Source organism: Euleptes europaea, chromosome 19 (genome assembly GCF_029931775.1).
Source record: "Euleptes europaea isolate rEulEur1 chromosome 19, rEulEur1.hap1, whole genome shotgun sequence".
Taxonomy (NCBI): Eukaryota; Metazoa; Chordata; class Lepidosauria; order Squamata; family Sphaerodactylidae; genus Euleptes; species Euleptes europaea.
In genome coordinates this window covers 1,660,193-1,685,480 of record NC_079330.1, presented here as the reverse complement: position 1 = coordinate 1,685,480, position 25,288 = coordinate 1,660,193, and the positions used below count along the sequence as shown (strand labels likewise).

At 47.0% G+C, this 25,288-nt stretch overlaps 1 protein-coding gene across 1 annotated transcript in view; it reads left to right on the top strand.

The window, feature by feature from the left end:
* The first annotated feature begins 5,976 nt into the window (after positions 1-5,976).
* The window catches only part of IFFO2 (intermediate filament family orphan 2), a 38,485-nt gene continuing 19,173 nt past the window's right edge, over positions 5,977-25,288 (top strand). The window contains exon 1 of the mRNA XM_056865474.1: positions 5,977-6,503. Coding sequence (XP_056721452.1) covers positions 5,977-6,503 — 527 coding nt within the window. The remainder of the gene's footprint in view (positions 6,504-25,288) is intronic.

Genomic DNA, 25,288 nt, shown 5'->3' with positions numbered 1-25,288 from the left:
GTTGTTTTTCTCCCTGGGCAGAATGGGGGAGCAGATAAGGGAAGGCATTATGGATCTGGACATTTCCAGAGTGCTAAGATCACGGTGGTTAGATATCAAGCAAGCCTTTGCACCCCACGGATTCTTCTAAGCCTTTTTTTTTAAATCTTATTTTCCTGGTTCAGCAAGCATGGTATACTGGTTAGTGCCCAGGTGAACTCTGATCTGGAGAACCAGGTTTGATCCCCCACTCCTCCATGTGAGTGGCGGAGGCTAATCTGGTGAACTGGGTTTGTTTCCCCACTCCTCCACATGAAGCCAGCTGGGTGACCTTGGGCAAGTCACAGCTCTCTCAGCCCCACCTACCTCACAGGGTGCCTGTTGTGGGGAGGGGAAGGGAAGGTGATTGTAAGCCGGTTTGAGTCTTGTGGTAGAGAAAGTCGGCATATAAAAACCAACTGTTCTTTTTGTTCTTCTTTCTGCTTCCCAGGGAAGTGAGTTTATATATTATTATTTTTCTCCGTGATACAGCTTCTTGGCCAAAACCTGGCTCCTGCAGCAGCTCACAGCAGTTAAATTTCCACAGAAATGAGACTTTGAATAGAATGCAATGCAAAATGCTGTTGTGGGGAGGGGGTTCTTGGCTGTGGAAGGGGGTCTGGCTGCAGCCCCTGCTCCTTCTGATAGCCTCACAACGACAGCTGCTCATGGAGAGGGGGGAGTTCTCAGCTGGAGCCGGACAAGATGGAACCTAATGAGGAGCCTATGAAGTTGTCTCATGCCGAGTCCGGCCACTGGTGCATCTGGCCCAGAACTGTTCCATCTGACCAAAAGCAGCTTCCCAGAGTCTCAAGGCTTGCTGGAAACATACAAAGTGACCTTCTTGGCTAGTCTTGCTCAGCAGGGACTGGCATGGAGTGGCAGCGGCTCTCCAGGACCTCAGGAAGGAAAAGGTCTTCCCCAAAGACTTTTCTTGCTTTCTCTTCAACTGGAAAGGGAGGGGACTGAACTCTGTGCCAGTGACATTTGCTCGACCACTGAGCCCTTTCCAACAACACTTGCTAGTTGTGAGAATGCAGCCTTATGTCACATGTTCATTCCAGATGTGAAACCCCAAATCCCTTGAGCCTGGGGCCCGGTCTCCAGAAATGCCACAAGGAAACTCTCCAGCTGCGTCTGTTCAGCAGAGGGACCCTGTCTGTGAGCACGGGAGTTCCTTGCCCACCTGTTGTGGCGGATCCCCATTAACAGACCTGTCTTTAGTGGACTTGTCTGATACTTCCTTCAACCCATATATTGGCCATGCTATCCCAAAGGTTAATTATATATTAAGATTTTTAACTCATGTGGCAGGATTTTGAAATCCAGATCCTGGCTATTTACTGCTAGATGGCAAGACTTTTTTTTTTAAGGACAATGGAATGAAACCAAGCTGCCGTTAGGTGATTACAGCCGGGACTCCGTAGTGCTTTGGAGCCCTTGAAATGAGAAGGGAAAGATAACAACTGGCAGGAAAGCCAGGCTGTTTCTGCCTGCCGCTGGGAAGCCAAAGACCCTCTTATCCCAAAAGGTCGAAGGGAGTCCCTCTAGGAACAGCTGGAGTAATTATGGGGACAGCCTGTGAGCTTATGAAATAAAGACAGTGTGCCTGTGTCTGGGGGAGAGAGATCTAGGGTCCGGAGGATGCTTTTTTGTGAGATGAAGCTTCATTCTGATGCACTGTTTCATTTTATTTACATCCTTTATAGTCTGCCTTTCTTGCTAAGACTAGGATTACAGAGCTGGAAAGCAATGCAAACCAAAAGCGGCCTAAGGCATTACATCCCATAATACAGAAAACAGGTAACAAAGGTAGAACACAATGCAGGTAAAAAGTTGACGCACATGCATACAATAGACAATGCAATAGACCACAATCCTATTCCCTTATAAAAGCGACCTCATGAGCTGTTCTGTTATACTGCTGCGGGGGAGGTGCTCATAAAGCACAGCAGTGCAGGTAATGGGTGTGAATGCTACCAATTCTTTGAGAGGCATTACGTGCCTGATTAGGACATCCTTTTCAACAGAGCTTGCCACCTTCCCACTAGAGCTGGATGTGACCAATCCCTAGACCCAGTGGGTTTCTACTCTTCTGCACAGGAAGTAACCCGTGCCCGCCTGGCTTGGCCCTATTGCGCTGTTGACCATCTCTCACACATCAGCTGGTGGCAGCTTTCATTCTCACACCTGCAGCTGAAATGTGAGTTAAAATCCAAACAAATTGAATTTTTAGGTCAGTGTTTCCCAAACTTCTGAGACTTCATGGGTTTTCCCCCTCCTTAAGAGGAATGCTTAATTTTTACACCCCAAAAGGACTACTTTTACAGTGTGAAAAGGTACGAATTACGTGCCCTCAGGGGTGTCTCTGCATGTGTTGGAAGAGCAGTTACTCATACAGAGATGCGATGGGCAGCTGCCTTTGAGAGTGGGTAATTCTGATTCATCTTTACAGTCGAAATTTGAATGATACAATCACATCTGCCAGGGACACTAGGCATAATTGCACCTTCCAGCCAAGAGCGCTGCTCTCTTTTAGGCACCTGGCTAAAACATTTCTGCTTTTAACTATCAGGACTATTAACACAATTTTAGTGTGTTTTTATTCTGAAAGTGTTATTTTAAACTGCTCAGTGGTCTGTTTTTATGTTGTGGCTGGGCCTCTCATGCTAGATGTTAATTAATAACCTTTAATGGTTTGCGTTTTATTATGTCTTATTTTGTAAGCTGCCTTGGGCAGGTTTCGTGGAGAAGTGGCCAAAAATTAGCTTAATAAAGGGGACAAGGGCCGCAAAGTGCCTCATACAGAGAAGCAGTAGGCAGCCTCCCCTATGGCGTGGTACTTTGAGCATGCAGAAGACTTTCTTTCCTCACAGCGCACACGACATTCTCTGGTGGCTGCTCATATGGTCATCACTCTTCTAGGCTGTTGTCTCTGACCCCAATATTTACCATGTCAGCATGTTGATGCTTACCATACCAACCCAACTGTTGCTCCCCAAACATGGCCAAGCCACTAGGCTCACTGGTGATACAACTCCTCTCTGGGGCTGTGGGGTAATGCCTTTTGATGCCCTTACGCCTCCTTCTTAGTTTTGCATCTCGCCCAGATTAGCATACCCGCCCTATATAATTGTTTAAGCCAACAGCTGCCACAAGCCCGGCCCTGTTAGAAGCTCACATGCCTTAGGTAGGCTGGGCAGCCTGGCCACGGGAGAGAAAGTGCTACACCTTAGCAAGCGGAAGCCGGGCGTGCTTTCAAGACGATTCATGCGTCACCTCTGAAGCCTGGGTGGCAGAATTCAAATGTGCACACACACACCCCTCCAATGTGGTGCTGCTCTCAAGCAGTGGCCAACAGTCCATCAATATCCAATGCTCTCTTGAGGAGGAGAATTGCTTTTATATGCCGACTTTCTCTACCACTTAAGGGAGACTGAAACTGGCTGACAATCACCTTCCCTTCCACTCCCCACAAAAGACACTCTAGGAGGTAGGTGGGGCTGAGAGAGCTGTGACTAGCCCAAGTGGAATGGCGGCACAAAGCTCGTCTTATGTGGGAGTGGGGAGACCAACCAGGTTCCCCAGATTAGCCTCCACAGCTCATGTGGAGGAGTGGGGAATCAAGCCCAGTTCTCCAGATTACAGTCCACTGCTCCAAACCACCACTCTTAACTACCACATCCCTGTGGATGTGTGTGTGTGTGTGTATATATATATAATATATATATATATATATATATCAGTTGTTTGGGCATTTAGCAATTCCATCAGAAGCGACATGAAGGAGGCTATTGCTAACGAAGCCACAAGTTGGCACTCATGCCGGTGGGTGGGTGGGGGGCAGCGGTGTTTGTTTTGTGAGCAAGGCCAACTTTTGTGTGTGTCTTTGTCGCTGGGAGAATGAGCTATGTGTCCTTTAGTGAGAGTCTGGCTCCTCTTAAGAGGGGTCAGAAAAACCCCAGCAGTGCTTTTGCAGTGATCCATATCAAGCCAGGCCTGTGCTTGCAGGAGGAAGCAAAAGAGCCCCCCTCCCCCTCACATCCTGTGCAAGCTTCACAATGCGTCAGCTGTCCGATTCCCCCAGTACGTCTCATGGGAGGCTGTGGGCGGGGGGGGGGACCTCTGAAGGGCCGGCGGCCTCTGCGCGCCTGACAATGCTCCCTCTGTGCCACTGGCGGGGTGGGGGTGGGGACAGGCAAGGTGGTGCCATATGGCCAAGTGCAGGCTGGGTGGCCAAGGGCAGTGCTCCGCTGCAAACGGGTGCTCCGATGGCGTGCGAGGCCTCAGGGTGGTGGCCCACCTAGCCAAACACAGCCCACCAGTCGGGGTTGGCTTCGACTGGGGATTTAAAAAACAGCAGCCACTTGGTTCTGTTTCCTGCCAAAGAGGCAGCGGCGGGGAGCTCCCTCGAGCACCAGTTTGGTGCCACTGGGGCTGGCTCCCTCCCTCCTCCGCCAGGCCCTCTTTTCCTTTCCCTAAGTGGAGGCACAAAGCAGTCTTCCACCGGAGATTCTCACACACCCCACATCTGTAACCTGGCAAAGGATTCTGGGACTGCAAGCCATCTCTGCCTGCATTAAGGCAGAGGGGTTTCTTGCGACCTGCCCTTACTGAAAGTTTCTGTGACCCCTGGATGTATTCCCCTTAAAGGCATCACCAGCCTCTGCTATGGGGCTGCACAAGACTGCCTGCCCCAAAGGGGAGCTTTGTCTATTGCACAGAGGGTTACCAGCTCTGGACTGGGAAATTACTGGAGATGTCGGGGGTGGGACCTGGCAAGGTTTGGGGAAGGACTTCAGCCAGAATCCACCTCCCAAAGCAGCCATGTTCTCCAGGGGGATGGTTCTCTTTCCTCTGGAGACCAGTTGTAAGTCCAGGAGGTCTCCAGCCACTGGCTGGAGGTTGGCAACCCTAACTGCACATATCCCCTTGAGCAAGAAGGCGCGGGGTCCAAAACCCCTCCTTTACCCGACTCTGCGGGCAGGCCAGCCACCCACAAGGGCTGGCCGAGGTGCAGCCTGAACCGGGGAGTTCTGACCTGAGCCTCTCCGTGAGAAAACGGCAGGAGAGCAAAACAGCAACGGGCAAATCACTTCTGGGCATATGCAGAGCGCAGTCCCCCAGCTCCCCCCCCCCCGGTTTCAGCACGTGTCCCAGGCGGAAGGGTGCGTGGGCGGGGCCCACGTGGAGAAGGAGAGAGAGAGAGAGAGAGAGAGAGAGAGATGCCCGGGCACAGCAAAAGGGGGCGGAGCCGGTGGTCGCCGGAGTGGGGCGTGGCCGAGGATGAAAGAGAAGCCGAAGGACCGCAGCGCGCTGGAGTGGGCGGGACGGGGCAGGACCGCGAAGGCGCCGCAGCCTCGGCAGCCAATGGGAAATTAAGGCGTGGCCATGCCGTTGAGGAATGCGAGGGGCAGGGGCGTGGCCGCCGCGCCGAGGGGGCGTGGCCGGTCCTGCCGGCCGAGGGACGGCGAGGAGAGGAGCCGGCGTCGCGGAGGGGGGCGTGGCGACGCCGGCGAGGCCCCGCCCCCCACTCCTAAGCCAGTCAGCGACCGCCGTGGCAGAAGCCGGCCAGCGGAGGGGGCGTGGCGCCGCCGGCGAGGCGCCGCCCCCCGCCAGCCCTAAGCCAGTCAGCGGCGGCCGTGGGCAGAAGCCGGCCGAGCACTGCAGAGGAGGCGGCGGCGGCCGCGGCGCGTCCTTTCCTGCTCTGGGCGCCGGTTGCTTCGCGGCGGGCGGAGAGGGGAGCCGAGGGGAGGCGACGTCATGACGTCCGCGCGCGCCGGGCCGTTGGGGTCCGCGGCGACCGTTGCGCCTCAACGGCCGCTCCGTAACGGTCGCTGAGGGGAGGGGAGGGGGGCGGGGCGGGGCGAAGGGCAGGGAAGGCGAGGCGCGGCAGGCCCGGGCGGCCGGGCGGCAGAGAGAGGCGCCGGAGCCGCCGGCAGGCAGGCAGGCAGGACGATGATGATGGGCTCGCTGCTGCTGGGCGAGGCGGCGGCTGCGGCGGGGCCGGAGGGCGGGGCGTCCCCGGCGGCGACGGCGGCGCTGCGCAACGACCTGGGCTCCAACATCCACCTGCTGAAGGGGCTGAACGTGCGCTTCCGCTGCTTCCTGGCCAAGGTGCACGAGCTCGAGCGCCGCAACCGCCTCCTCGAGAAGCAGCTGCAGGCCGCGACGCTGGGCGAGCGCCGCCCCCGGTACCGCCGCCTGCCCCGCCACCAGGCCACGCAGACCGACGGGCCCCCGCCGCAGCCCCCGCCGCCGACGGCCCAGCAGCCCCGCGGCAGCCGCCTGCCCGGCACCATCTGGAGCTACACGCAGGTGCGGCGCACGGGCGGCGGCGGCCTGGAGACCCTGCAGGGGCCCGGCGTCTCCTGGGTCCACCCCGACGGCGTCGGCGTCCAGATCGACACCATCACGCCCGAGATCCGCGCCCTCTACAACGTCCTGGCCAAAGTCAAGCGCGAGAGGGACGACTACCGGCGCAGGTACCTGCGGGATGGGCGGGTGGGCGGGGCTGCCCTCCTCGTGCCCCCCCCCCCGCAAGCACGGGAGGGGGGGGTCCTTGGAATCCGACCATCACAGAGCCGGAAGGGACCGCCGGGGTTAGCATTAGCACTACGATAATTCGCAGTGGGTCGCCGGGTTAGTCTGTCTGCAGTAGTAGAAAAGGGCCAGAGTCCAGGAGCACCTTAAAGACTAACAAGAATATTTTCTGGCAGGGTAGGAGCTTTTGTGAGCCACAGCTCACTTCAGATACTTCTTCATATCTGAAGATGGAGCAGTGCATATCTGAAGAAGTGAGCTGTGGCTCATGAAAGCTCATACCCTGCCAGAAAATATTTTTTTAGTAGGAGTCTGTTACAGAGCAGCCACTGAGGCGTAACGGTCGCCACGGACTCCTACTTAACAAAAATATTTTCTGGTAGGGTATGAGCTTTCGTGAGCCGTGGCTCACGAAAGCTCCTACCCTACCAGAAAATATTTTTGTTAGTCTTTAAGGTGCGACTGGACTCTTGCCCTTTTCTGCTACTAGATCACTTAGCTGTCGCTTCAGCTGATTTCATAGGATCGTAGAGTTGGAAGGGACCACCGGGGTCATCTAGACCAGCCCCCTGCACAACACAGGAAACTCACAACTGCCTCCCCCCACCCGCACCCCCCAGTGACCCCCTACTCCATGCCCAGAAGATGGCCAAGGTGCCCTCCCTGTCATGATCTGCCTATCCCATCCATTAAGCCCCCCCCCCATCAACCCATCTCCCTATAATCAAGAATAGCCCCACACTGCACAAAGGTGTCCAGTGCTAATCATAGAGTTGGGAGGGACCATCCAGCCCAACCCCCTGCACAAAGCAGGAGATTCAGAACTACCTCCCAGACTGATGCGCTATAAAGAAAAAAAAGAGTGGGAATTCTACTAGGGTCTCCTTTTGACCCTCAGTTAGTTCAGATCCATCCTAGGAATCATAGAATCATGGAAGGGACCACAGAGGTCATCTAGTCCAACCTTGTGCACAATGCAGGAAATTCACAACTGCTTCCCCTCCCACACCCCCAGTGACCCCTACTCCATGCCCAGAAGATGGCCAAGATGCCCTCCCTCTCATCATCTGCCTAAGGTCACAGAATCAGCATTGCTGACAGATGGCCATCTAGCCTCTTCTTAAAAACCTCCAGGAAAGGAGAGCTCACCACCTCCCGAGGAAGCCTGTTCCACTGAGGAGGAAAGCTGGCTCTGCAATGAACCCCGACCAGCCTTCCTACCTTCACAATCTTCCACCCAGCTGCAGGGTCTCTGCATTGTAGAGAAGCCCCTCTTTTGGCAGCTGGGGCTTTACAGGCTGGCCTTCTCCCTCAGGGTCCCGTCCTGCTCCCTGGAGGGAGGGTACCCCCCCTCTTGCTCGTGGCCAAGCAGTCTCTAGTCTCAGGGAGCGGATGCTGGAGTCAAGGCCCGGCTGTGGCCGGGCATCCAGGCTCTCCTGGCGCTTGCTTCAGCAGTGGCCATGGTTCAGTTTGTAGAGCCTCTGCTTGGCAGGCAGAAGGCCCCAGGTTCAATTCCCAGCATCTCCAATGAAAGGGACCAGGCAAGTAGGTGATGTGAAAGGCCCCTGCCTGAGACCCTGGAGAGCCGCTGCTGGTCTGAGTAGACGATAACAGACTTGGATGGACCAGGAGTCTGATTCAGTATAAGGCAGCTTCATGCGTTCATGAGTCGCAGGGCTGCCCCTCTGGAGGGGCCCGGTGCTCAGAGGCCTTCCATCCCTAAAACGGCTGGGGCTGGGCAGGCATGGGACTGCACTCTCAATTCTGAGCCCATAAGCCTTGAGACAGGAAGTGTGGGGGAAGGAGTCTTTGGGGTCTGACCTCTGAAGCCAGCGCTCCCCCTCCAAGACGGAGTTGTCATCAGTGGCCTCAGTATGTGGATGGCTGCTGTCAACTACGACTGTCAGACAGGAGTCCCCTCACTGGCCAGGGCCGGCTCATTAGTCCTGGGCCGTCAACTGCCTTTCCTTGCTCAGTGCAACTGACAGGCTGCAACCAGGGCTGCTGGGTGGATAATTTATAGTAGCAGAAGGGGCGAATCAGGCCCCTGTTTGGTCCTCCCCATGGAGGGGAGACTGGTGGACTTCGTTTGTTAGGTTTGCTAAGCTTCATTGTTGCCTGTAGAGCAAGCAGCTACCAGCATTGCGATTGGATGGCTGTGGGGAGGGGGAGTCAGAAGTGTGGCCCCTTGCCTGCTTCCCATCATTAGCAGAAATTGTTGGTGGAGGGGGGAGCTATTTATAAACTGGAAAGTAAACCCCTCCCTCCCAACAACAAGGGCTACACGAAGTGAGGGACCACACTTTTCGCTCCCCGTCCTCCTCGGCCATCTGACAGCAATGCTGTGAATTCAAGCCGGATAAAAATGGACAGATATTCTGGGAGAGGAAAGCAGTGAGTTCCCTTGCTGTTCTGCTCTTGCCCCCACAGGCATCCCTGATGGATGAGAGAGAGTGGCATATTTAGATCCCCGCTGGCAGGTGCCATTGTTGTCATTAGGGGTGTGTTGGGAGGGCAGGAGGAGGAAGTGAATTCCCTTTTCTGCCCTTTTCAGGTGTCTGGATTTAGGAATGGAAAACATCTTAGTTTACTATGTTAGACAGTTGACTTTTCCTACTAGAAAATGAAATGAGAATCTGTTGGCACCTGAAACCCTAATCAAATTAATTCCAGAATATTTTTTGAGTCAGATCTCTTTGAATCACTGGTGTGCTCCAGATAGCTGTCAGAACTGTAACGGTGGTGGTGGTGGGGACATGAATCCCTTTCTCAATAACTTCTGGGTGGTTGTTATAAGAGGAGCTGAAGGAAAAAAATTGTGTGTGAAATTTTAAAAGTACTTTTTCTGTTGGCTATCCAAATTGCCCATGGATTGGTATTTTGTAATAGGGGGCTGAGGAACATGAAGTGAGTTCCTTATCCTCCATCCTGTATTTTAGCCTGCCTTGCTATTGGCATGTTTCAGTGATTAAAGTTCATTTTTTGGGTGGATGGGCAACTGATAGCTCTTGATTTTAGAGGAAGGGAGATCTATTATCAAGTGCCTTTTCTGTAGACAGCATGATTGCCACTGGGTGGATATCAGGGAAGAGGGTAAGAAATGAGTCCCCTGCTTTGACAAGGGAGGCCTCTGGGTTTCTTTTGAGGAGGCTTAAGAGGCTGGTTCTGAATGGCTTTATAGCTTACCTTCCCACTGAAATGCTCAAGGCATGGAACAGCCCTGCCACTAGACAGGCAACAGTGTGTTTGGGGTGGTGGTGGGAAGAGAACAGAGTGAACCTTTTCCCTTTGTTGGGTGTTTGAAAGTAGGGTTTGTTAGGAGGCCACTGGAAAGCTGAAGCTAAAGGAAGGGAATTTGGGGGAAGGGGTGGGACGGAAAGAAAGAGGTTGGGGGGATGTTGAGTAGGAATGGTGGAGGGAGTGAATTAATGAGAGGGAGATCCATGGGGAAAGGCAGGGGATAAATATTATAATACATATAATAAATATAGTCACAACCCTTTTTCTCTCTCCGGGGCTCAAAGGGGGTTATGCAAATATTCACTGTTGGCCAGTAAAAGCCAAAGAGTTCCTGGTCCTCCTGCCACAAAGTTGTATTTATAACATGGCAGTAACAGTGATCCTCGTAGAACTTTGTGTGGTGTGGAGAGTCAGAAGTATTGGTTGGAGTGTTGGTGCAGCTGGATGGAGGGCTTCCAAGAGAGCAGATGGGCTTTTGGTCTGCACATTGTCTCATTGCTCCTTCTGCAACCCAGTAGAGTGAGTGTGTAGAGGGAGTCAGGATATGAGCAATGTGAATGCCCGGAACAGCCCTTCTCACAGTCCACCCTCCCCCATGCCTGCCTGTGTCAGAGGAAGTGACTGCGTGGGTGCTGGGGGGGGAGGGTGGCGTTAGCTTTTAATGTCAGAAGGTACAGAAATGAAAGTGAGGACATAAACGTCTTTTGCCTGGTTGAAGGAGTGTGATTGGTACATATATTCCATCTCTAGTGCATGAAGCAAGGAGTAAATGCCCCATGAAGGACAGAGGAGATGGCAACAGTGAGACATGAATTGCCCTGGCATAAATTGAAACTGATACCTTTTGGGTGCATTAGGTGCGTGTATTATGGTGCACAGGATGCCACTGGGGGCATTTGTATAGTGAATTGTGCTTATGGTTGTGAATCCCCAAACGTCAGGGGAGTTGGTATGCACAGCCATCCCACTGGTCCGGAAACAAAACTGTCGACATAACGTTCAGAGTCTGGCTTCTGTGGGAAGGGATGTTTGTTGATGGGGGGGGGGGTTGCTCTATGGGAGGAATGGCTTTGTGAGGGAGGCCTAAGGACCCTTCAGCTGGTGGAGGGGATGGGTAGGACCCAGAAGGGGCCGAGTGACTGAAGAAGAGCAGAACAAGAAGCGGATGCAGGATCTTGAGGGAAAGAGTAATTGAAGCAGAGGCCTGAGCTGAAGGCTGGGTGGCAAGAGAACACAGGGCTGCAAAGCCCAAGCCCCTGAGAAGTCTCCTTTGCCTTTAAGAGGCTGCATATAAAGGACAATCCTGCCGGTTGTGGTTTCTTTACTTACTGCAGCACTGTGACCTGACAGGACCTGTGGAGGAAGTGAGCTGGAAGGCTGTAATATAACCTGGTTGGACTGTTTGTCTGGCTTTCTGGTCATGGGAAGTGGAGGGTTAGTTTTGGTTTTATCCTTTTCCCTTCAGCAAAAGGCCTTGGGTTGATGAGAGAGTGAAGGAAACAGGGTTGCTAATTTCTGGGGATGCAAGTGATTGATGCAAGGTGCAGAGCAGGGGGTGGATAGCATGGGATATGGATTGCACACCCCAGTGCAGTATGGGGGAAAAACAAAGGGGGCTGAGCTGATGGCATTTTGACAGAATACCCTTAGATGGGTATTGTGCATGAGCAATGGCAGTTAATGCACCAGGAACGATATTGCTAAAATATCCAATTCTTCAGTGTAGTGTGGTGGCATGTTTGACTAGGGGGAATCTCCCTATGGGATATTATTTCCAGTGCTCTGTTTTCTGATTGTGGCTGCAGGGAGAGATGGTCAAATGGATATCTCAACCCAGAGGAGATGGGTGATTTAGAATGGATAGGATCTCTCTTAGGAAGTAATGCTTAAACTAAATAGATATAATGCCACAGCAACTGATGGAAGATTTAACTATTTATATTCTAATGCCAGAAATTAGGGGTAGAAAATGTATGTCCTTGTGAGTGTGGCCATAAAACTGGCATTAGGAATGTAGCTGGATCACAGGAGGAAAATGTGCTCGTCCCATCAAGCCATTCAGAAAAAGAGGCTCAGTTAATCCTTGAGTGTGGAGGTGGGAGCAGGGCCTGGTTTTAAAGATGCCTCTAAAACAGAGTCGCCAGCGTTATCGGCTTCTTTACTATTTGTTTACTATTCAGCAGCAAAAGCCAGTTGCTGGTTTCTCATAGTCGATTCTGCGTTCTGGCTGTCATGAATTGATCAGTGGTGCAGTGTTAGAGCTGAAAGCACTGCAAAGGTTTGCATCCAATCATAGCTCTATCAATGCTTATTTTAACAAAGAACACTTTGGGATGGAAAACACTTGCCAACCTTTTCTCTCTGTGCAAACTACATTTCGGTTTATTGGGTTGATCTGCTGTCGGTCTTAGACTTATGTATCTGAAAGGGGATCCATAGGAAGATTGCTGTAGCTGGCTGCAAGACGTCTTCTGTTGCTGTGTTGGGGTGTGCGTGCGCAGTGGCTCTAATAATCCTTGCTGTTTGGTCGGGGGCCTTCATTCCAGAGCCCTGAAATCTTGCCATATTGTTGTATTCTGTGCCTAGTTGGAGTGTCTCCTAGCTATGTATAATTCTCTCTTGGTTTTCTAGAAATAAAAATATTGTTCAATATTTAGTGTTGTTTCAAGTCTGAGCCACCACTGTAGCATATCGTGTATTGCTTCTGTCTAAATGCACAAATTAGGTTTCTTGTCTGCTTTAGTTTCTTATGACATGTATGGTGCTGTGTAATGATTACCTTCTTAGTCTTTTTGACTGGGGTGTTGAAACTGATAATGCAGTGAACAAACCCTTAAAGAACTTTGTTCACTCTAAGCAAACAACCAGATAAACCTGTAGCGTCCTTTCTAGTTCTGATCAACTATTTTCCTTTATATTATTATCTGATAATCCCCAGTGGTTTGGCATTCCCCAATCAAAAGGAAAAGTCTTGAGTGCCTTCAAGTGCTTAGAACTAACTTCTAGTTTTCTCTTTAAAAACCTTATGCCACAGCCAAGAGCGGCCTGCTGGTGTGAACGTAGTGCTTGTCTTGTCCAGCTCTTTCTTCAAACATCTCTCTGACTCTTGCCAGACGCTGCCCCTTGGTATGCATCTTGGTCTGACCCATAAAAATGTGTTTGAAATCCTTTGCCTCCGTCAAACCTCTCTTTGTATCTCTGGCTCACTTTCAGCGGTTAGTGCAAAGAGAAGAAACTGAGCTGGAAATCTGCAGAAGCTTTTATTTCAGGAACAGGAATAAAGGCGTTTGTCCCATGCTGTTGCTTTTTTGGTTTTGTGTTTGATAACCAAATGATTAAGTAGAATTTCATTCTTCAGCCTTACTTTATAAAAGGCTTTTGTCCCACAGCCCTTTCCTAATACTGTTTTTAAATAGTTCTGTGTCTACTTTTGGAAGAAGAAGCCTGCGTGCTGCTTTCTAGATGCTGGGAATTCTTTTTATAGTGCTTAATGAAGTCCTGATGGGCATTTTAACTCCCTCGCTGTTGCTTTGTTAGATGGTTAGCAATATAAGTGAAGGGTGTCATTGTTGGTTAAGCCTATTAACAACGCTTCTTTAGACCTGATGATGCTGTTAAAGCTTATGAAGGTGTCATAAATTGATACAACATGGATTGGTCTCCTTTTGCTGCAGTGCAAATAAACCAAATAGGCAGATGAAAAGTCTTAACTACTTCTCCATTTGGGGACTGTGCTGCAGATGCATAGAATGGGGGCTGCTGGCAATTGTAGTTCTCTGATTGACCCTTTTTTCAATATCCAGTTCACATAACATACATTGTTGGCTAGACCTGATGGCGACAATAAGCTGGAGAAGTCTGCTGCTTCGTCACCTGAAGAGCAGAACTTCTTGTAAGATAAGCACCTGAAATTCAGCCTTCCTTGGTGAAGCATGCTTTCCCTGGAATTCTTGAGACCTTTACATTCTGCAAGGAGGACAATCTCAGACAATGCTCTTCAAAAAAACAAAGGAAAGTCACACTTTACGTGTTTCTGAGCTAATACGTCTTAGTTGGGAGAAAATATGATGTTATGTGCTTCTATATTTTTAATGATTTTTTTAAACCTAAGTTTCCAGATACCATTTTTTGTTAAAAAATAAATAAAAAGGCAGCACAAATATTCCAGCTCTACAGTATTGTGTGTTTGCATTTTACTTAACTGTATAAGGCAATATACAGTAAGTTGCCACTTGTAACCTATAATAGTATTTAGCCTGATGGCAATTGTTACACTAAGAGGAGTTTTGAAAATGGAAAGAGGTTGCTGCCTCCCTTCCTTTCCTCTCTCACAGCACAGAGGCAGATAGAGGCAGACATGAGACAAGCTAGTGTTTTTGTGAGCAGACTGGAACTTTTGTGGCTGCCTTAATGTGTGTTTGTCTAGAGAGACTCTGCTGACAGGGGGCAAGAAGCTACTGAAGTATTTTATTGGGTTCTCTTTATTTCAGTTTTTCTCCTTGTCTTGCACAGAAAGTCTAACATTACTGATCTGAGTCTTCAGCTGCTTGTGTGAGCAACTGCCTTAAAGAGTAAGAGTTTAGGTACATGTTCAGTTCCTTATCTGAATATATCTTATTTTAATAACACCTGAAGCCTCCCCCCCCCATATGAAAAGCATTAATGTATTCTAGATAGGATGCAGAGAATGAAATGGCTAATTCTGTGTGCCTAAGAACTGTGGACTCTGTTTCTTGAGCAGCACTCTCTCATCCCTTGATAACAAATCATTTGTGACATTCAGGGCGGTTTCAAAAGCAGCTTGATAGCACAGGAACCTGCAGAAAGAAAGAAAAGTCCTACCAGCCTATACCTAATAACTCCTTTGATTCTGTCCACGGAGCATGTATGCTCAGGGAAGAATTTTCACTCTTCTGAAGACTCCTGACCAGTGATGTAGAGTGAAAAATCTTTAACTGCTGTATTTTTCTGCCCCACATAAGTAATTATAGTCTGTCTGTAGTTGTCAGGGCTGTTCTACAAATCCATCATATCAGATGGGATAAAAGTGGAGTATGAAGCATGGACCCTGACCTGGATGGCCCAAGCTAGCCTGATCTCGTCAGATCTCAGAAGCTAAGCAGGGTCAGCCCTGGTTAGTATTTGGATGGGAGACCACCAAGGAATACCAGGGTTGCTGTACAGAGGAAGGCACTGGCAAACCACCTCTTTAGTCTCTTGCCATGAAAACCCCCCCAAAAGGGGTCGCCATAAGTCGGCTGCGACTTGACGGCACTTTACACACACACACATGAAGCATGGACAAACCCCTGTGCTTGTACATGGTCCAGGCTTGTACATGGTATATTTCTCCTCTTTTGCTAATGTATTAGAAACTGTCCTGACCATTTTAAAAATAGTTAAATAATTTAAATTTGAATAGGGAACATTTCCCCAAAAACCCACATCACTTTTGGGGGCTGTAATTAACATGTAATGGTATAACCTGTGTAAATGCTGCTGCGTGTTGAAAGATGATCAGCCTGCTTTCTCAGCTGTGACTGGGGTGCTCATGAAGGCCTCTCTTCAGTCTCTGCAAGTGGTCCTAAGGAGCATTAGCATCCCATTTCAGGAACAAACCAGAGGTGAAATGGAACAAACCAGTCTTGTAATCCAAACTGGCCCTTGCTGCCATAAACATCTTGTTTGCAGATTATGTTTACTCTGAAATAAATGGGGCTGGGTTGGCTGGGACTTACTCTCAGCGAGTGATCTTGGGTTGCAGCGTGAGATCTGTGGAGACTTTTAATAGCGGCATCTGTTGACTGCGTTGTAGAAAAGCTTCCTCTGTTCAGTGTAAGGCCTCGATCTTCGCATACGCTCAGATACTTGTGGGAGTTGCTCCTAAAGGGTGTCGTACAAGGAACATGGTGCATGTCTAAGAGAGCAATTTTTTCCTTGCACCCAATGATTGACCCTCTTCAGTTTAAAATCTTGCAGTGCTGAACTGCTGACATCCTGGGAATGTTGTTTGAACGCACCAAAATTCAAACTGTTGTTTGATGTTTCCCTGTGTTGGTAAACATCCCAATATGGTCTTTGTATGGTTTAAATAATAACTTTGCGTGGCCATCTAAGGTCTGCTTAGAGAAAACCCCTTTTAGGGCATTCTGTATTCATATGTTAAGAGGTTTTTTTTTCCTTTTGAAAGTTTCTGCAGAAATCCTATTGATCATTCTGTCTGGAACTTTAGTTCCAGCACTTGAATGGATTTGTATATTATGGTTCCCAAATAGTCTTTAATTGGCCCAGACGTTTAGTGTTTATCAGGCAGCTGGGCCTTCCTTGCTGCAGTGGACAGAAACTAACTGTTAATCGTGGTTGAGCTGGAAATAATTGCTTTTCCTCAGGTTGCACTTTGATTTGGCAGATTAATAAAGTCCAGTTGAGGATAGGGATTGTTTCAAATTTGCTGCAGCTGGAAAGGGTAAAGGTTATCATTGCCAAAGGGAGAGCATGGCAAAACTAACAACCTCTTGTTTTTCAAAAATAAAGAACTTAATAAAAATGTGCTTAAAAGCAATCTGAGAGGAATGTCTAAATCAACTTTTAAGTTAAAATATCACCCTTAACAAGATGCAAATGTTATACTACAGACCAATCAAAAACAAATGATTTTTGATATGGAAAGGAATTCCAGTCAAGTAGTAACTCTTTCCTGGCTCCCTTTCTGGCTGTGCAAGTAACAGTAACATAAATATTTGTAATTAGCTTTCTATGCCTTTCTTTAAAAGAAGCTTTACTGCTACATCTTTCTAAAATTTGTCTATTTACAAAACCATTTTGCAAAGATATGCCGCAATCAGTAGTTCACACTACACATTTCTGGTGCTGTGAGATTCCTTTTTGAAGGCTTAACAAGATTTTATTCTGCTATGTTTGCGTGGACGGGCACCCACATTTCCCAGATACAAGGAGTTGTCATGTAGTGTGAAAAAACAGGCAGCAGGGTCAACCCTGCCTGCGTGGTTTCCATGGGGAAAGTTGGTATTGCTGAAGTTAACTTTAATTGGTACCACTCTTTAAATTGCAAGTTAAATATAATACAAATCTTTGGTGTGTTGGAAGAAGAGGTAATAGATCGATCTGTTAGCTGCAGTAACTGAGTGGATAAATGGAGGACTTCCCGTGGCATGTGGCAATGCTCCCCCCCCCCCAATTTCTTTGTGGTGCCATAAAACTCAGTAAAGGTTGAAGGAGCTGTTTTGCAAACATTAGTCTAAGACTCTAAAAGTGATAGTGACTCAACAAAACAGTGGAATAAATGAACAACAAATACCAGGCAGTTAAAAACTAATTGCCCTGACATGGATAGCCCAGGCTAGCCCGATCTCATCAGATCTTGGAAGCTAAGCAGGGTCAGCCCTGGTTAATATTTGGATGGGAAACCACTGTGGAATCCCAGGGTCGCTAGATAGAGGCAGGCAGTGGCAAACCACCTCCAAACATCTCTTGCCTTGAAAACCCCACAGAGTTGCCATAAGTCAACTGTGATTTGATGGCAAACCCCCCCCCCCCCCAAGCCTCTTATAGTTCTTTGGCTTGTTGCTTCAGAGGTTGTTTAAAAGCCTCTATTTCGTCAGGGGACTATCTACCTTCTCTTAGTTGTCTCCATAAAAATATTTGTCTGCTGATCATATCAGGCATGGTACAGATAACCCCTCTGAGGTGTTACACAATAATTCCATGTTGGAATACCCCTGGAAATGACATCTGGTTAGAATCCTAGTGATACAGCATCTTCCCTTGCAAAAGCTCAAATAGCATGGGATAGTTAATAATTTAAGGTGCTCAGGATGCAAGTTGAAGAGGTTTAGTCATGGGTATATTGGCTTGCATGGGGTTGATGACCAAATATTTCCTTTAGGTGTTTTGATCTGTAAGGACTTTCACCAGTTGTGTAACTAAACAGGTTTTAAATCTTCGACTCAAATAGTATCAGAAGGCATGAGCATGAAAGGCTCCAATGAAAATAGAAACCAAGGCACAAGATATTTCTAGCTCTTCATTATATGTAATTTAGAGGCTTAAATGGCTGTCCGGTGTAAGTCTGTCGCTAAAGTAAGAATGAGGCTGATGCAGAGCTCAGCAGCTGCTTTTTTCTTTTCTTTTTTAAACTGTGGTTCAGCCTTTGCAGGAACACTTCCAGGAGTTTGCCTGGACTCCTGAGCAATGTATTTCTCTGTTGCCTACTCTCAGGGCTGAGACTTCAAAACTTGGTGTGCCTAAAGTTGTGTTGCATTTAGTTTACAGTGAAACTGCAGACCAGCTACATGAAAGCCTCTGCAATGAGGGCCACCACCACTATTTGAAGTCTGCATTTTGCGTAACTGTGAACTCTGAAAGACTGAATCAGCTTCAGTTTGCCCTCAGCTTGCTTCCACGCTATGGCCATGGACCGGGACAGTTCTGTAGGGTTGAAGGCTTTGATTTAGCCACCATAGAAGTAATCGTTCAAGGTCGTATTTAGTTTTGTGTCATGTACGATACATTAATATCCTACTTTTCTCTCATTGCATTTAAGGCAGCTTAAGTTCAATTGTGTCTACGCTTCAGAAGGAAAAAGGGCATAAAGGGTGGAAGAAAGCTATTAAATCTGCTTCTGGCCAGAACCATTTTCTGGGCATGACGCTTGTTTTTGCCTTGGCCTTACAAGGGCCCTACTCTGCCGTGTCTACCAGTGGTTTCCATGGTTGTGTCCTGTTTCTCTGCATCTCTGCTTAGTGTGTGTTGGTGGTTCTGTTTCTACCAGTTTATTATGTTGCATAAACAAGAGAGATGCTGACTTCTTAAAGGATTATGATCACTTTCAGCAAATCTAATAGTTTTGCCTCCACTCTGAAATAAATTATATGTTAACCATACGTTTCTTTGCTCTTTCTCTGGTCCTAATCAAACATTTCTCCCATATGTGAGTATCCCTCCTTTAGATCCTGGCCACAAAACACTTACCGAACTCTCTAGTAATTGACAACCTTTATTTTCCCCAGGCATTCCTATGTTATGCTACCGTTTGATTGTTTTTCTTCCGTTTAAAATGTGTGGGGACGCTTCCCCTCAGTCACCAGCAGAAGGAACAATTCGGCTCCATGAACACAGAGTTGCTTCATCTACAGGCGGTGACATCAGTCATGTCCCTAAATCTCCTTCACCAGCACGGCCGTTGAGAGAATGGCATCCTGTCCATTAATGATGTGTCTTGTTAATCACCCGAATCTGTACTGGTGTTGCATTGTTAGTGTAAAGCTGAATCACAGATGATGCATTTGAGCGTGGCCATGCCTACCAAAGAGTGACTTGCCACCATGTGACATTCATTCATTCACTGGACTCCAGTTCTGCCAGATTTCACGTAGTTCACTTGGGCCAGGGTATAAAAAGTCAGCCTCCGCTAATCAAGAAAAAGGAATCCTCTTGAATTTCTGTTTTTTCTTTGAAACATAACCTGAGAAATAAGTGGGAGAGCTAAGGACATCTCGGCTCCGGCAGAGGAAGAAGGCGAGGAGATGTCCCTTTTGTGTCCTTATTGTAAGCCTTGTGCTGGAAACAGTGGTTAAGTTCTACTGAAGATCAAAGCAGAATTCAATGCTGTAGATTTTTCATGATCTAAAATTAATATTACCATCTAAATGGGAAGTGACTGAAATATGAATGAATTCATGGCTGCATTCCTAAAAACTTGCCCAGCCTATATAGAGGAGAAAAATGTTACAACTTTTAGATGCTACATTTAACTTTTTTGGTGCTCAAAATGCCAGATGTTGGGGATTTTTCAAGTGCTATTATTGTACCTTACATATAATTTTAAATGAAAAAATTCATCTATTGTAGACCTGGAAACCTATTATTTGAGACAGATTTAAGATGTCACGGGAGAGCATTAGATCTTGGTTGTCATTTCCCATCTTAGAGGAGTCATTGGCATGGTGAGGTTGGTGCTGGGCTTGGGCTGAGAAAACCTGGCCTCAAATCCGCACTCAGCCATTGAGATCATTGGACCAGGGCATCTCTCTCTCAGCCCAGCCTCTCTCACAGAGTTGATCATAGGATAAAAGGAAGGAAAAGAGCCATGAACGGTCTGCTGAGGTCCTTGAGTCAGGAGTGAGGTACAAAAGTAATTGATAAATGAGAAGAGTCATAAGAACATAAGAAAAGCCATGCTGGATCAGACCAAGGCCCATCAAGTCCAGCAATCTGTTCACACAGTGGTCAACCAGGTGCCTCTAGGAAGCCCACAAACAAGACACTTGTGAGACCACAAGGGATGAATACCTCACAGGGATCCCTTCCTGTATGTTCTTGTGAATCAACATAAACACAATGTAATATATCTGAGTTCCTAAACTCTGGAACCTGCTGGCAGCAACCTTTAAAAAAAGGGGGGGGATTACATGCTTATGTTCAAATAAGTCTGTAGAAAGGGGAGTTTAAGGTAGTTGGGGGGGAATGATGGGGTCAGTTCAGAGCTCAACCACATGAGAATTTATATTCTGCCAATATTTAGTCCTTTTACCATGTAATCAAGAACTGTGCTGGCAAATCATACTGGCATGTGATCTGAAATGATCTACTAGCAGATAATTAGCAGATGATCCAGTTGCTTCTAGCACTTTTCTACCAGCTTTTCAAATTCTCGTCGGTATGTGAAGTGGCGCAGTGAAGTATGGTAGAAAAGGGCTATCCGACGGCTCTGGCCCTGAAGGTGGCTAAAGATGCACATTGGAGTAGAGCCATACAGAGATGCACGGGTGCCTCTTGTGAATGCAGTAGAGTCCTGTGCTAAAACTTTCCTGGTGAACTATTAACAGGTTTTTGGCTACTTGTTCTGAGTTGTTCTGGCAGTTTCAGGTTCATTGCGTTTCCCTTCTTCACCTTGCTTTGGTACTGGGCCTAGTGATGGCCTTTTGAAATCTACTTGGAAGTAGGTAGACATTTGCAGATTTGTAGAGATTAGCATGCCTATATTGACAGATTTTAGGCCTTGTGGAGAAATGCCTTCTAAAATGTCTTATTTTCAGTATTCTGTATTATAGGATTTATTTATGGAGCTGCAAAGTGTTTTCTACCTTTATTTCCATATCAGTGAATCTAGTTGTATTGATCTAGTAGTAAATCCATATCTAGTTGTATTGATATATTCAAGGCAGCATAGGCAATGAATGGCAGGACTGGCTTTCATAACTTTGGTTGGTGGGGGAAACGATATTTGTCATACCTTCCCCCCCTCCTTCAGTTTTTCTTCTGAGTATATCCATTGGCTTTATTTTCAAGAAAAATTTCATTCGTTTTCCCACCAACTTATGCTGTTTTATGTGGCTAGCTGGATTTATTTCTTGTCTTGCTAACTTGGTCTTGCTTGGCCTTCAGTGAGATTTAAAAACATGTGCCCAGATCTCAAAAGATGAGGCCATGGGGCTGTGTCCACCAGTGTGTTCTCTCCATGACTAATTCTTTGCATTAAAATGGAGAGCAACTGGGGATCAGATTGCTTGAGTTCTTGATCTTCCACCTCCTCTACTTCATCATCTTGCTCTGTACCAGTTCTCTGGCACCTCCTTGCTATACCCCAGTAAAGGCGAGTATTTGTCATGCAATTTACCTAAATCTGTCAGGCTACCTGAGCGCTGGGTGGTCTGGGGGAATAAGCTTCATTCAACCCTTTTCATTAGCTGGGAAATCAAGTTAATTCCCAAACACTCCGACAACTTTCATTCTTCAACTAGCTGGATTTTCAAATGGTCAGTGTTGCCAGTAACACTTGATAGTGTAAAAATATGATTTTTTTTTCAGTATACCAAAATGTTGCTTAAAATTCAGTAGACACTTGAGTGTTCATGTAATGCAGCTAGTCTGACAGGTAGTTTACAATGTGGTGATATAGATATTGCTTAGGCAAGAAAACGCACTCTAAAACATGAGTTCTGTATTTAATTATCTTGCACCCTGGAGCTCTTTTCAGTGAGCTAATCCTCTGTTCTGCAGATTGCCAAAATAATTACCTCTTTCAAAAGAGTTCTGTTTTTACCTCAAGTTATAATAATGACAGTAGTACAGAAAGCAAAGAATGGCTTTTTTTGCCACAGAGGTTTCATAAGCCGTGATGGTAATTGTCTTTCCAGTAGGACTTAGATCATATAGAAGCAGTTAGCATTAAGTTTTTGGAATAAAAATGTACCACACAATTAATTTTCTGTACACAGAGCTTACTGCAGCTTTTCAGCTAGTTTCCTCCCTCAGAAGAAGCTGGCCTTCATCTCCTGCCAGAGGTTCTTCCTTGTAGAACAAGCACAAATTATGCTCATGTCAGTTAAGGGAAAAGACCCCAGTTACGGTTGTGTGTGTGTGTTGGGGGGAGAGATCAGATATTTTCACCTTAAAAGTTTGTAGAATATAAAGAGGTGCAAGTTTGAACTAATCAGAATTCTGGACAATAGTACTTTGTTTGGAGACTTCAGTTAATTGTCTAATAGCATCAGCATGTTGACCAGGTACTGCAGGGCCTGGTTTAGAGCAGTTGCTCCAGAGCATGGCATATGTTTCTACTGAGTGTGGTTCCATTCTGCTGAATCTGGAGGTCAGTCATCCAAAAGACTTCTGTGGCTCTTGTCCCAATTACATGGCTGCAGTGTGTTCTTTGGACAACGCAAGGGAAGTGGTTTGGAAGCGGTGCTCTCATGTCAGCGTTGGAGACAGAAGGCATCTTGTTCTCTACAGCTTGCTATCCCTTCTCTTATCATGCTACAAGCAAGGTAACTTTCCAGTTGCTTCATCTAAACTTAAACAGCAAGTAGCCTGTATCCAAGACATGCTCGGGTACATTCTTGAGATCTACTTTATATCCCACCGTGTTGAGACTCAAGGTGGGTTACAGAGTAAAAACATTGTACTCGTTCAGTATAAGACATCCAATTTATGATGTATTCTTACACCTGTAAAACAAGTAGAATTACATAGGTAGAAGCCAGTGCAGTAGAGAAGGATTTATTAATTTGCCTATGTGCTATATATTCTTCGGTAGTAAAATAGAACATATAAGTTCTGTAATAGACTGTAGTCCTTTTATAAAGAACCATCCTCCTGAACCACTCCCATCACACTACAGCCCCACTCCTTTTATAAAAATGGCCTCCTGAACAACTTTGTTTTATACAGCCTGCGTAATGATAGAAGTGGGGAGACTTCCTGTTGTCTTGGGTCCAAGACCACTAAGGGCTTTGTTAAGTAATAACCATTACCTTGAATGGAACCTAGTCACATATTAGTGACCAGTGCAGTGGCTACAGAATGGGTGTGTGACATGCCTGTTCCGTCTGGCACCTGATAGTAATAGGGCTGATGCATGCACCGTTTAATGGTGAGACTTCTTTTGGAGGGGGCTTCAAAACAAGGCTGTTGCTGGCCATGGTTCACTGGGAGTGGAGTCCCTGTGGAATGTGTGGGCCATCTCCATCCCTGCCTGCAGGGTGATCACAGGCTTGGAATCACCATGTTTCTCAGGTCACATGGGCGTATATTAGTTCATTGCGGAGTTGTCAGGATGGCACCTTTGCAAATATGGCTGAAAGCATTCTGGTTTAGTATTTTGTATTGAGCAGTCTGTGGGAAAACAGTGTTTTGGGATTACCTCCAGGAAGTGCCAAGCAATGAAACATGCTCACATCGTATGGGAAGCATCTGATCGGCAAGGCGTGGGGTGAAGAGATCCCAGCAAAGGATATCTTTGTAGTGGCAGCTCGAGCACAGCCCATTTACAGATGTGATCACAGCAGCCTGAAATCTTTTTAATTAGTTGGACATCTTGCACAGGAGCTGTTTTGGGTGTGTACTGCTCAAATGAAAACCAGAACTTTCAAGAATGTAGCTAAAACCACATCCCAACACATTCCTTTGTAAGCTTTGTATAAGCCTCAGAATGCAAGTTTCAGTATTACACATCTTGATGTGAATACTTGCTTGCTCGTTGTAAATGGTGTTTTGTTTTTTTTTAATTGTGGCTTCAATAGCATGCTTTTCTTCAGGTGAATGTAACCACTGTGTAATTGTTTAATGCTTACAAGCTCATCTCCAAGGAATTACCATTGTTCAATTGTTCACATACCATTCTCATTGCTGTCAGGAGAAAGTCTTTCCATTTTTGCGCATAAATAGAACTAGTGTAGAAATCAATTCAATTGAATTGAGCCATGTACCAACCATTTTTTTCTTTGAAATCATCTCTCCCCCACATCCTTGAGACTCAAGGTGGATAACAAACTAAATTTGAAATTGAGAGCACCTCACCTCCTACCTGTCCCCTAAATCAAGTGTCACTCTTGAATGGTCACTCTAAGAAAATGGATAATTTAGTATAGTGATCAAAGGCACAGTAAGTTCTGGTCTGCTAAAACCGATCTGCATGTTTAGAATGTGTGACTTCCAAGAGACTTGTGAAGTAGAAGCTAGTAGTACCTTGAGATCAGAAATTAATGCCTTCATCAAGGGGAATGGGAGGGAGGACTCCTGTGAGTGGCGAGCCCAGGACAGCTCTGCTGGCGAACGCTCTTGCTCTTGAGCCAGGTTTTAATGGAATCAGAGACTCCCATTAAATTAAAACATTTTGCACAGAGCTGTTCGGTTAGCATTTAATTTTGTCTTTTGATAAGAACCCAAGATGCTCGGGGCTAAAACGCCCAGTCCTGGAGATAAAGCTTGAAGAGTCTGAATAAAAGTGTTGCTAAAATGCATGTGGTTATGCCGGTGAACTTGCAGTTGTTTCTCTACCCCCTGCCAGGAAGTGTTCACTGAACACTGAATAACTCCAATCTGGGGCATGATGATATTTTCTGCTTGTGAGGGTTTAAGAAGCGAGTGAGGTGCAGCATCCACTTGTGCTCAAAACACTGCATCCTAGGTTACCTGGATTCTGTACCATGAACAGCTCTCTTATGTGAGTTAAGAAGCTGCTGGTTCTGAATAGACCTGTTCTTTTTCAGTTATGGAAGAGAGGCAAAAAACTACGCAGAGTGTTGAACCCCTAGCCAGTCCTTCCCACCTTTTCTCGTCTCCCTCCATTCCCCTCCATCCTTCAGTTAAGACTTGTGGATTCTCAGTGTGCCTATGCATTTGCTGAGCTTATGCGTAGTCATGGAATTCACGTTACCCTGCATGTACTTTAATTTAATGCTCTAACAGAAGGCTTGTTCACAGTACTTTTAACAATTGGCTTCTCCTTTTGTACATCTTAAAACATGGTTTAGATACTATTATGTACTTAGTGGTACCTTAAGGTGCCCTATAACTCTTCTCTCTTCCCTGGCACTGTAGGGGAGGGTAGGTGGAGTTCTTAGTGGGATACCTTGAAAAGCAGCATTTCTGAACAAAGATTTCATTATTCTTAATTGGCTTTATAATCCTTTAATCAGATGATATCCATGTATTCAAGAGATGTAGGACTCTCCAGAGCAGGGTT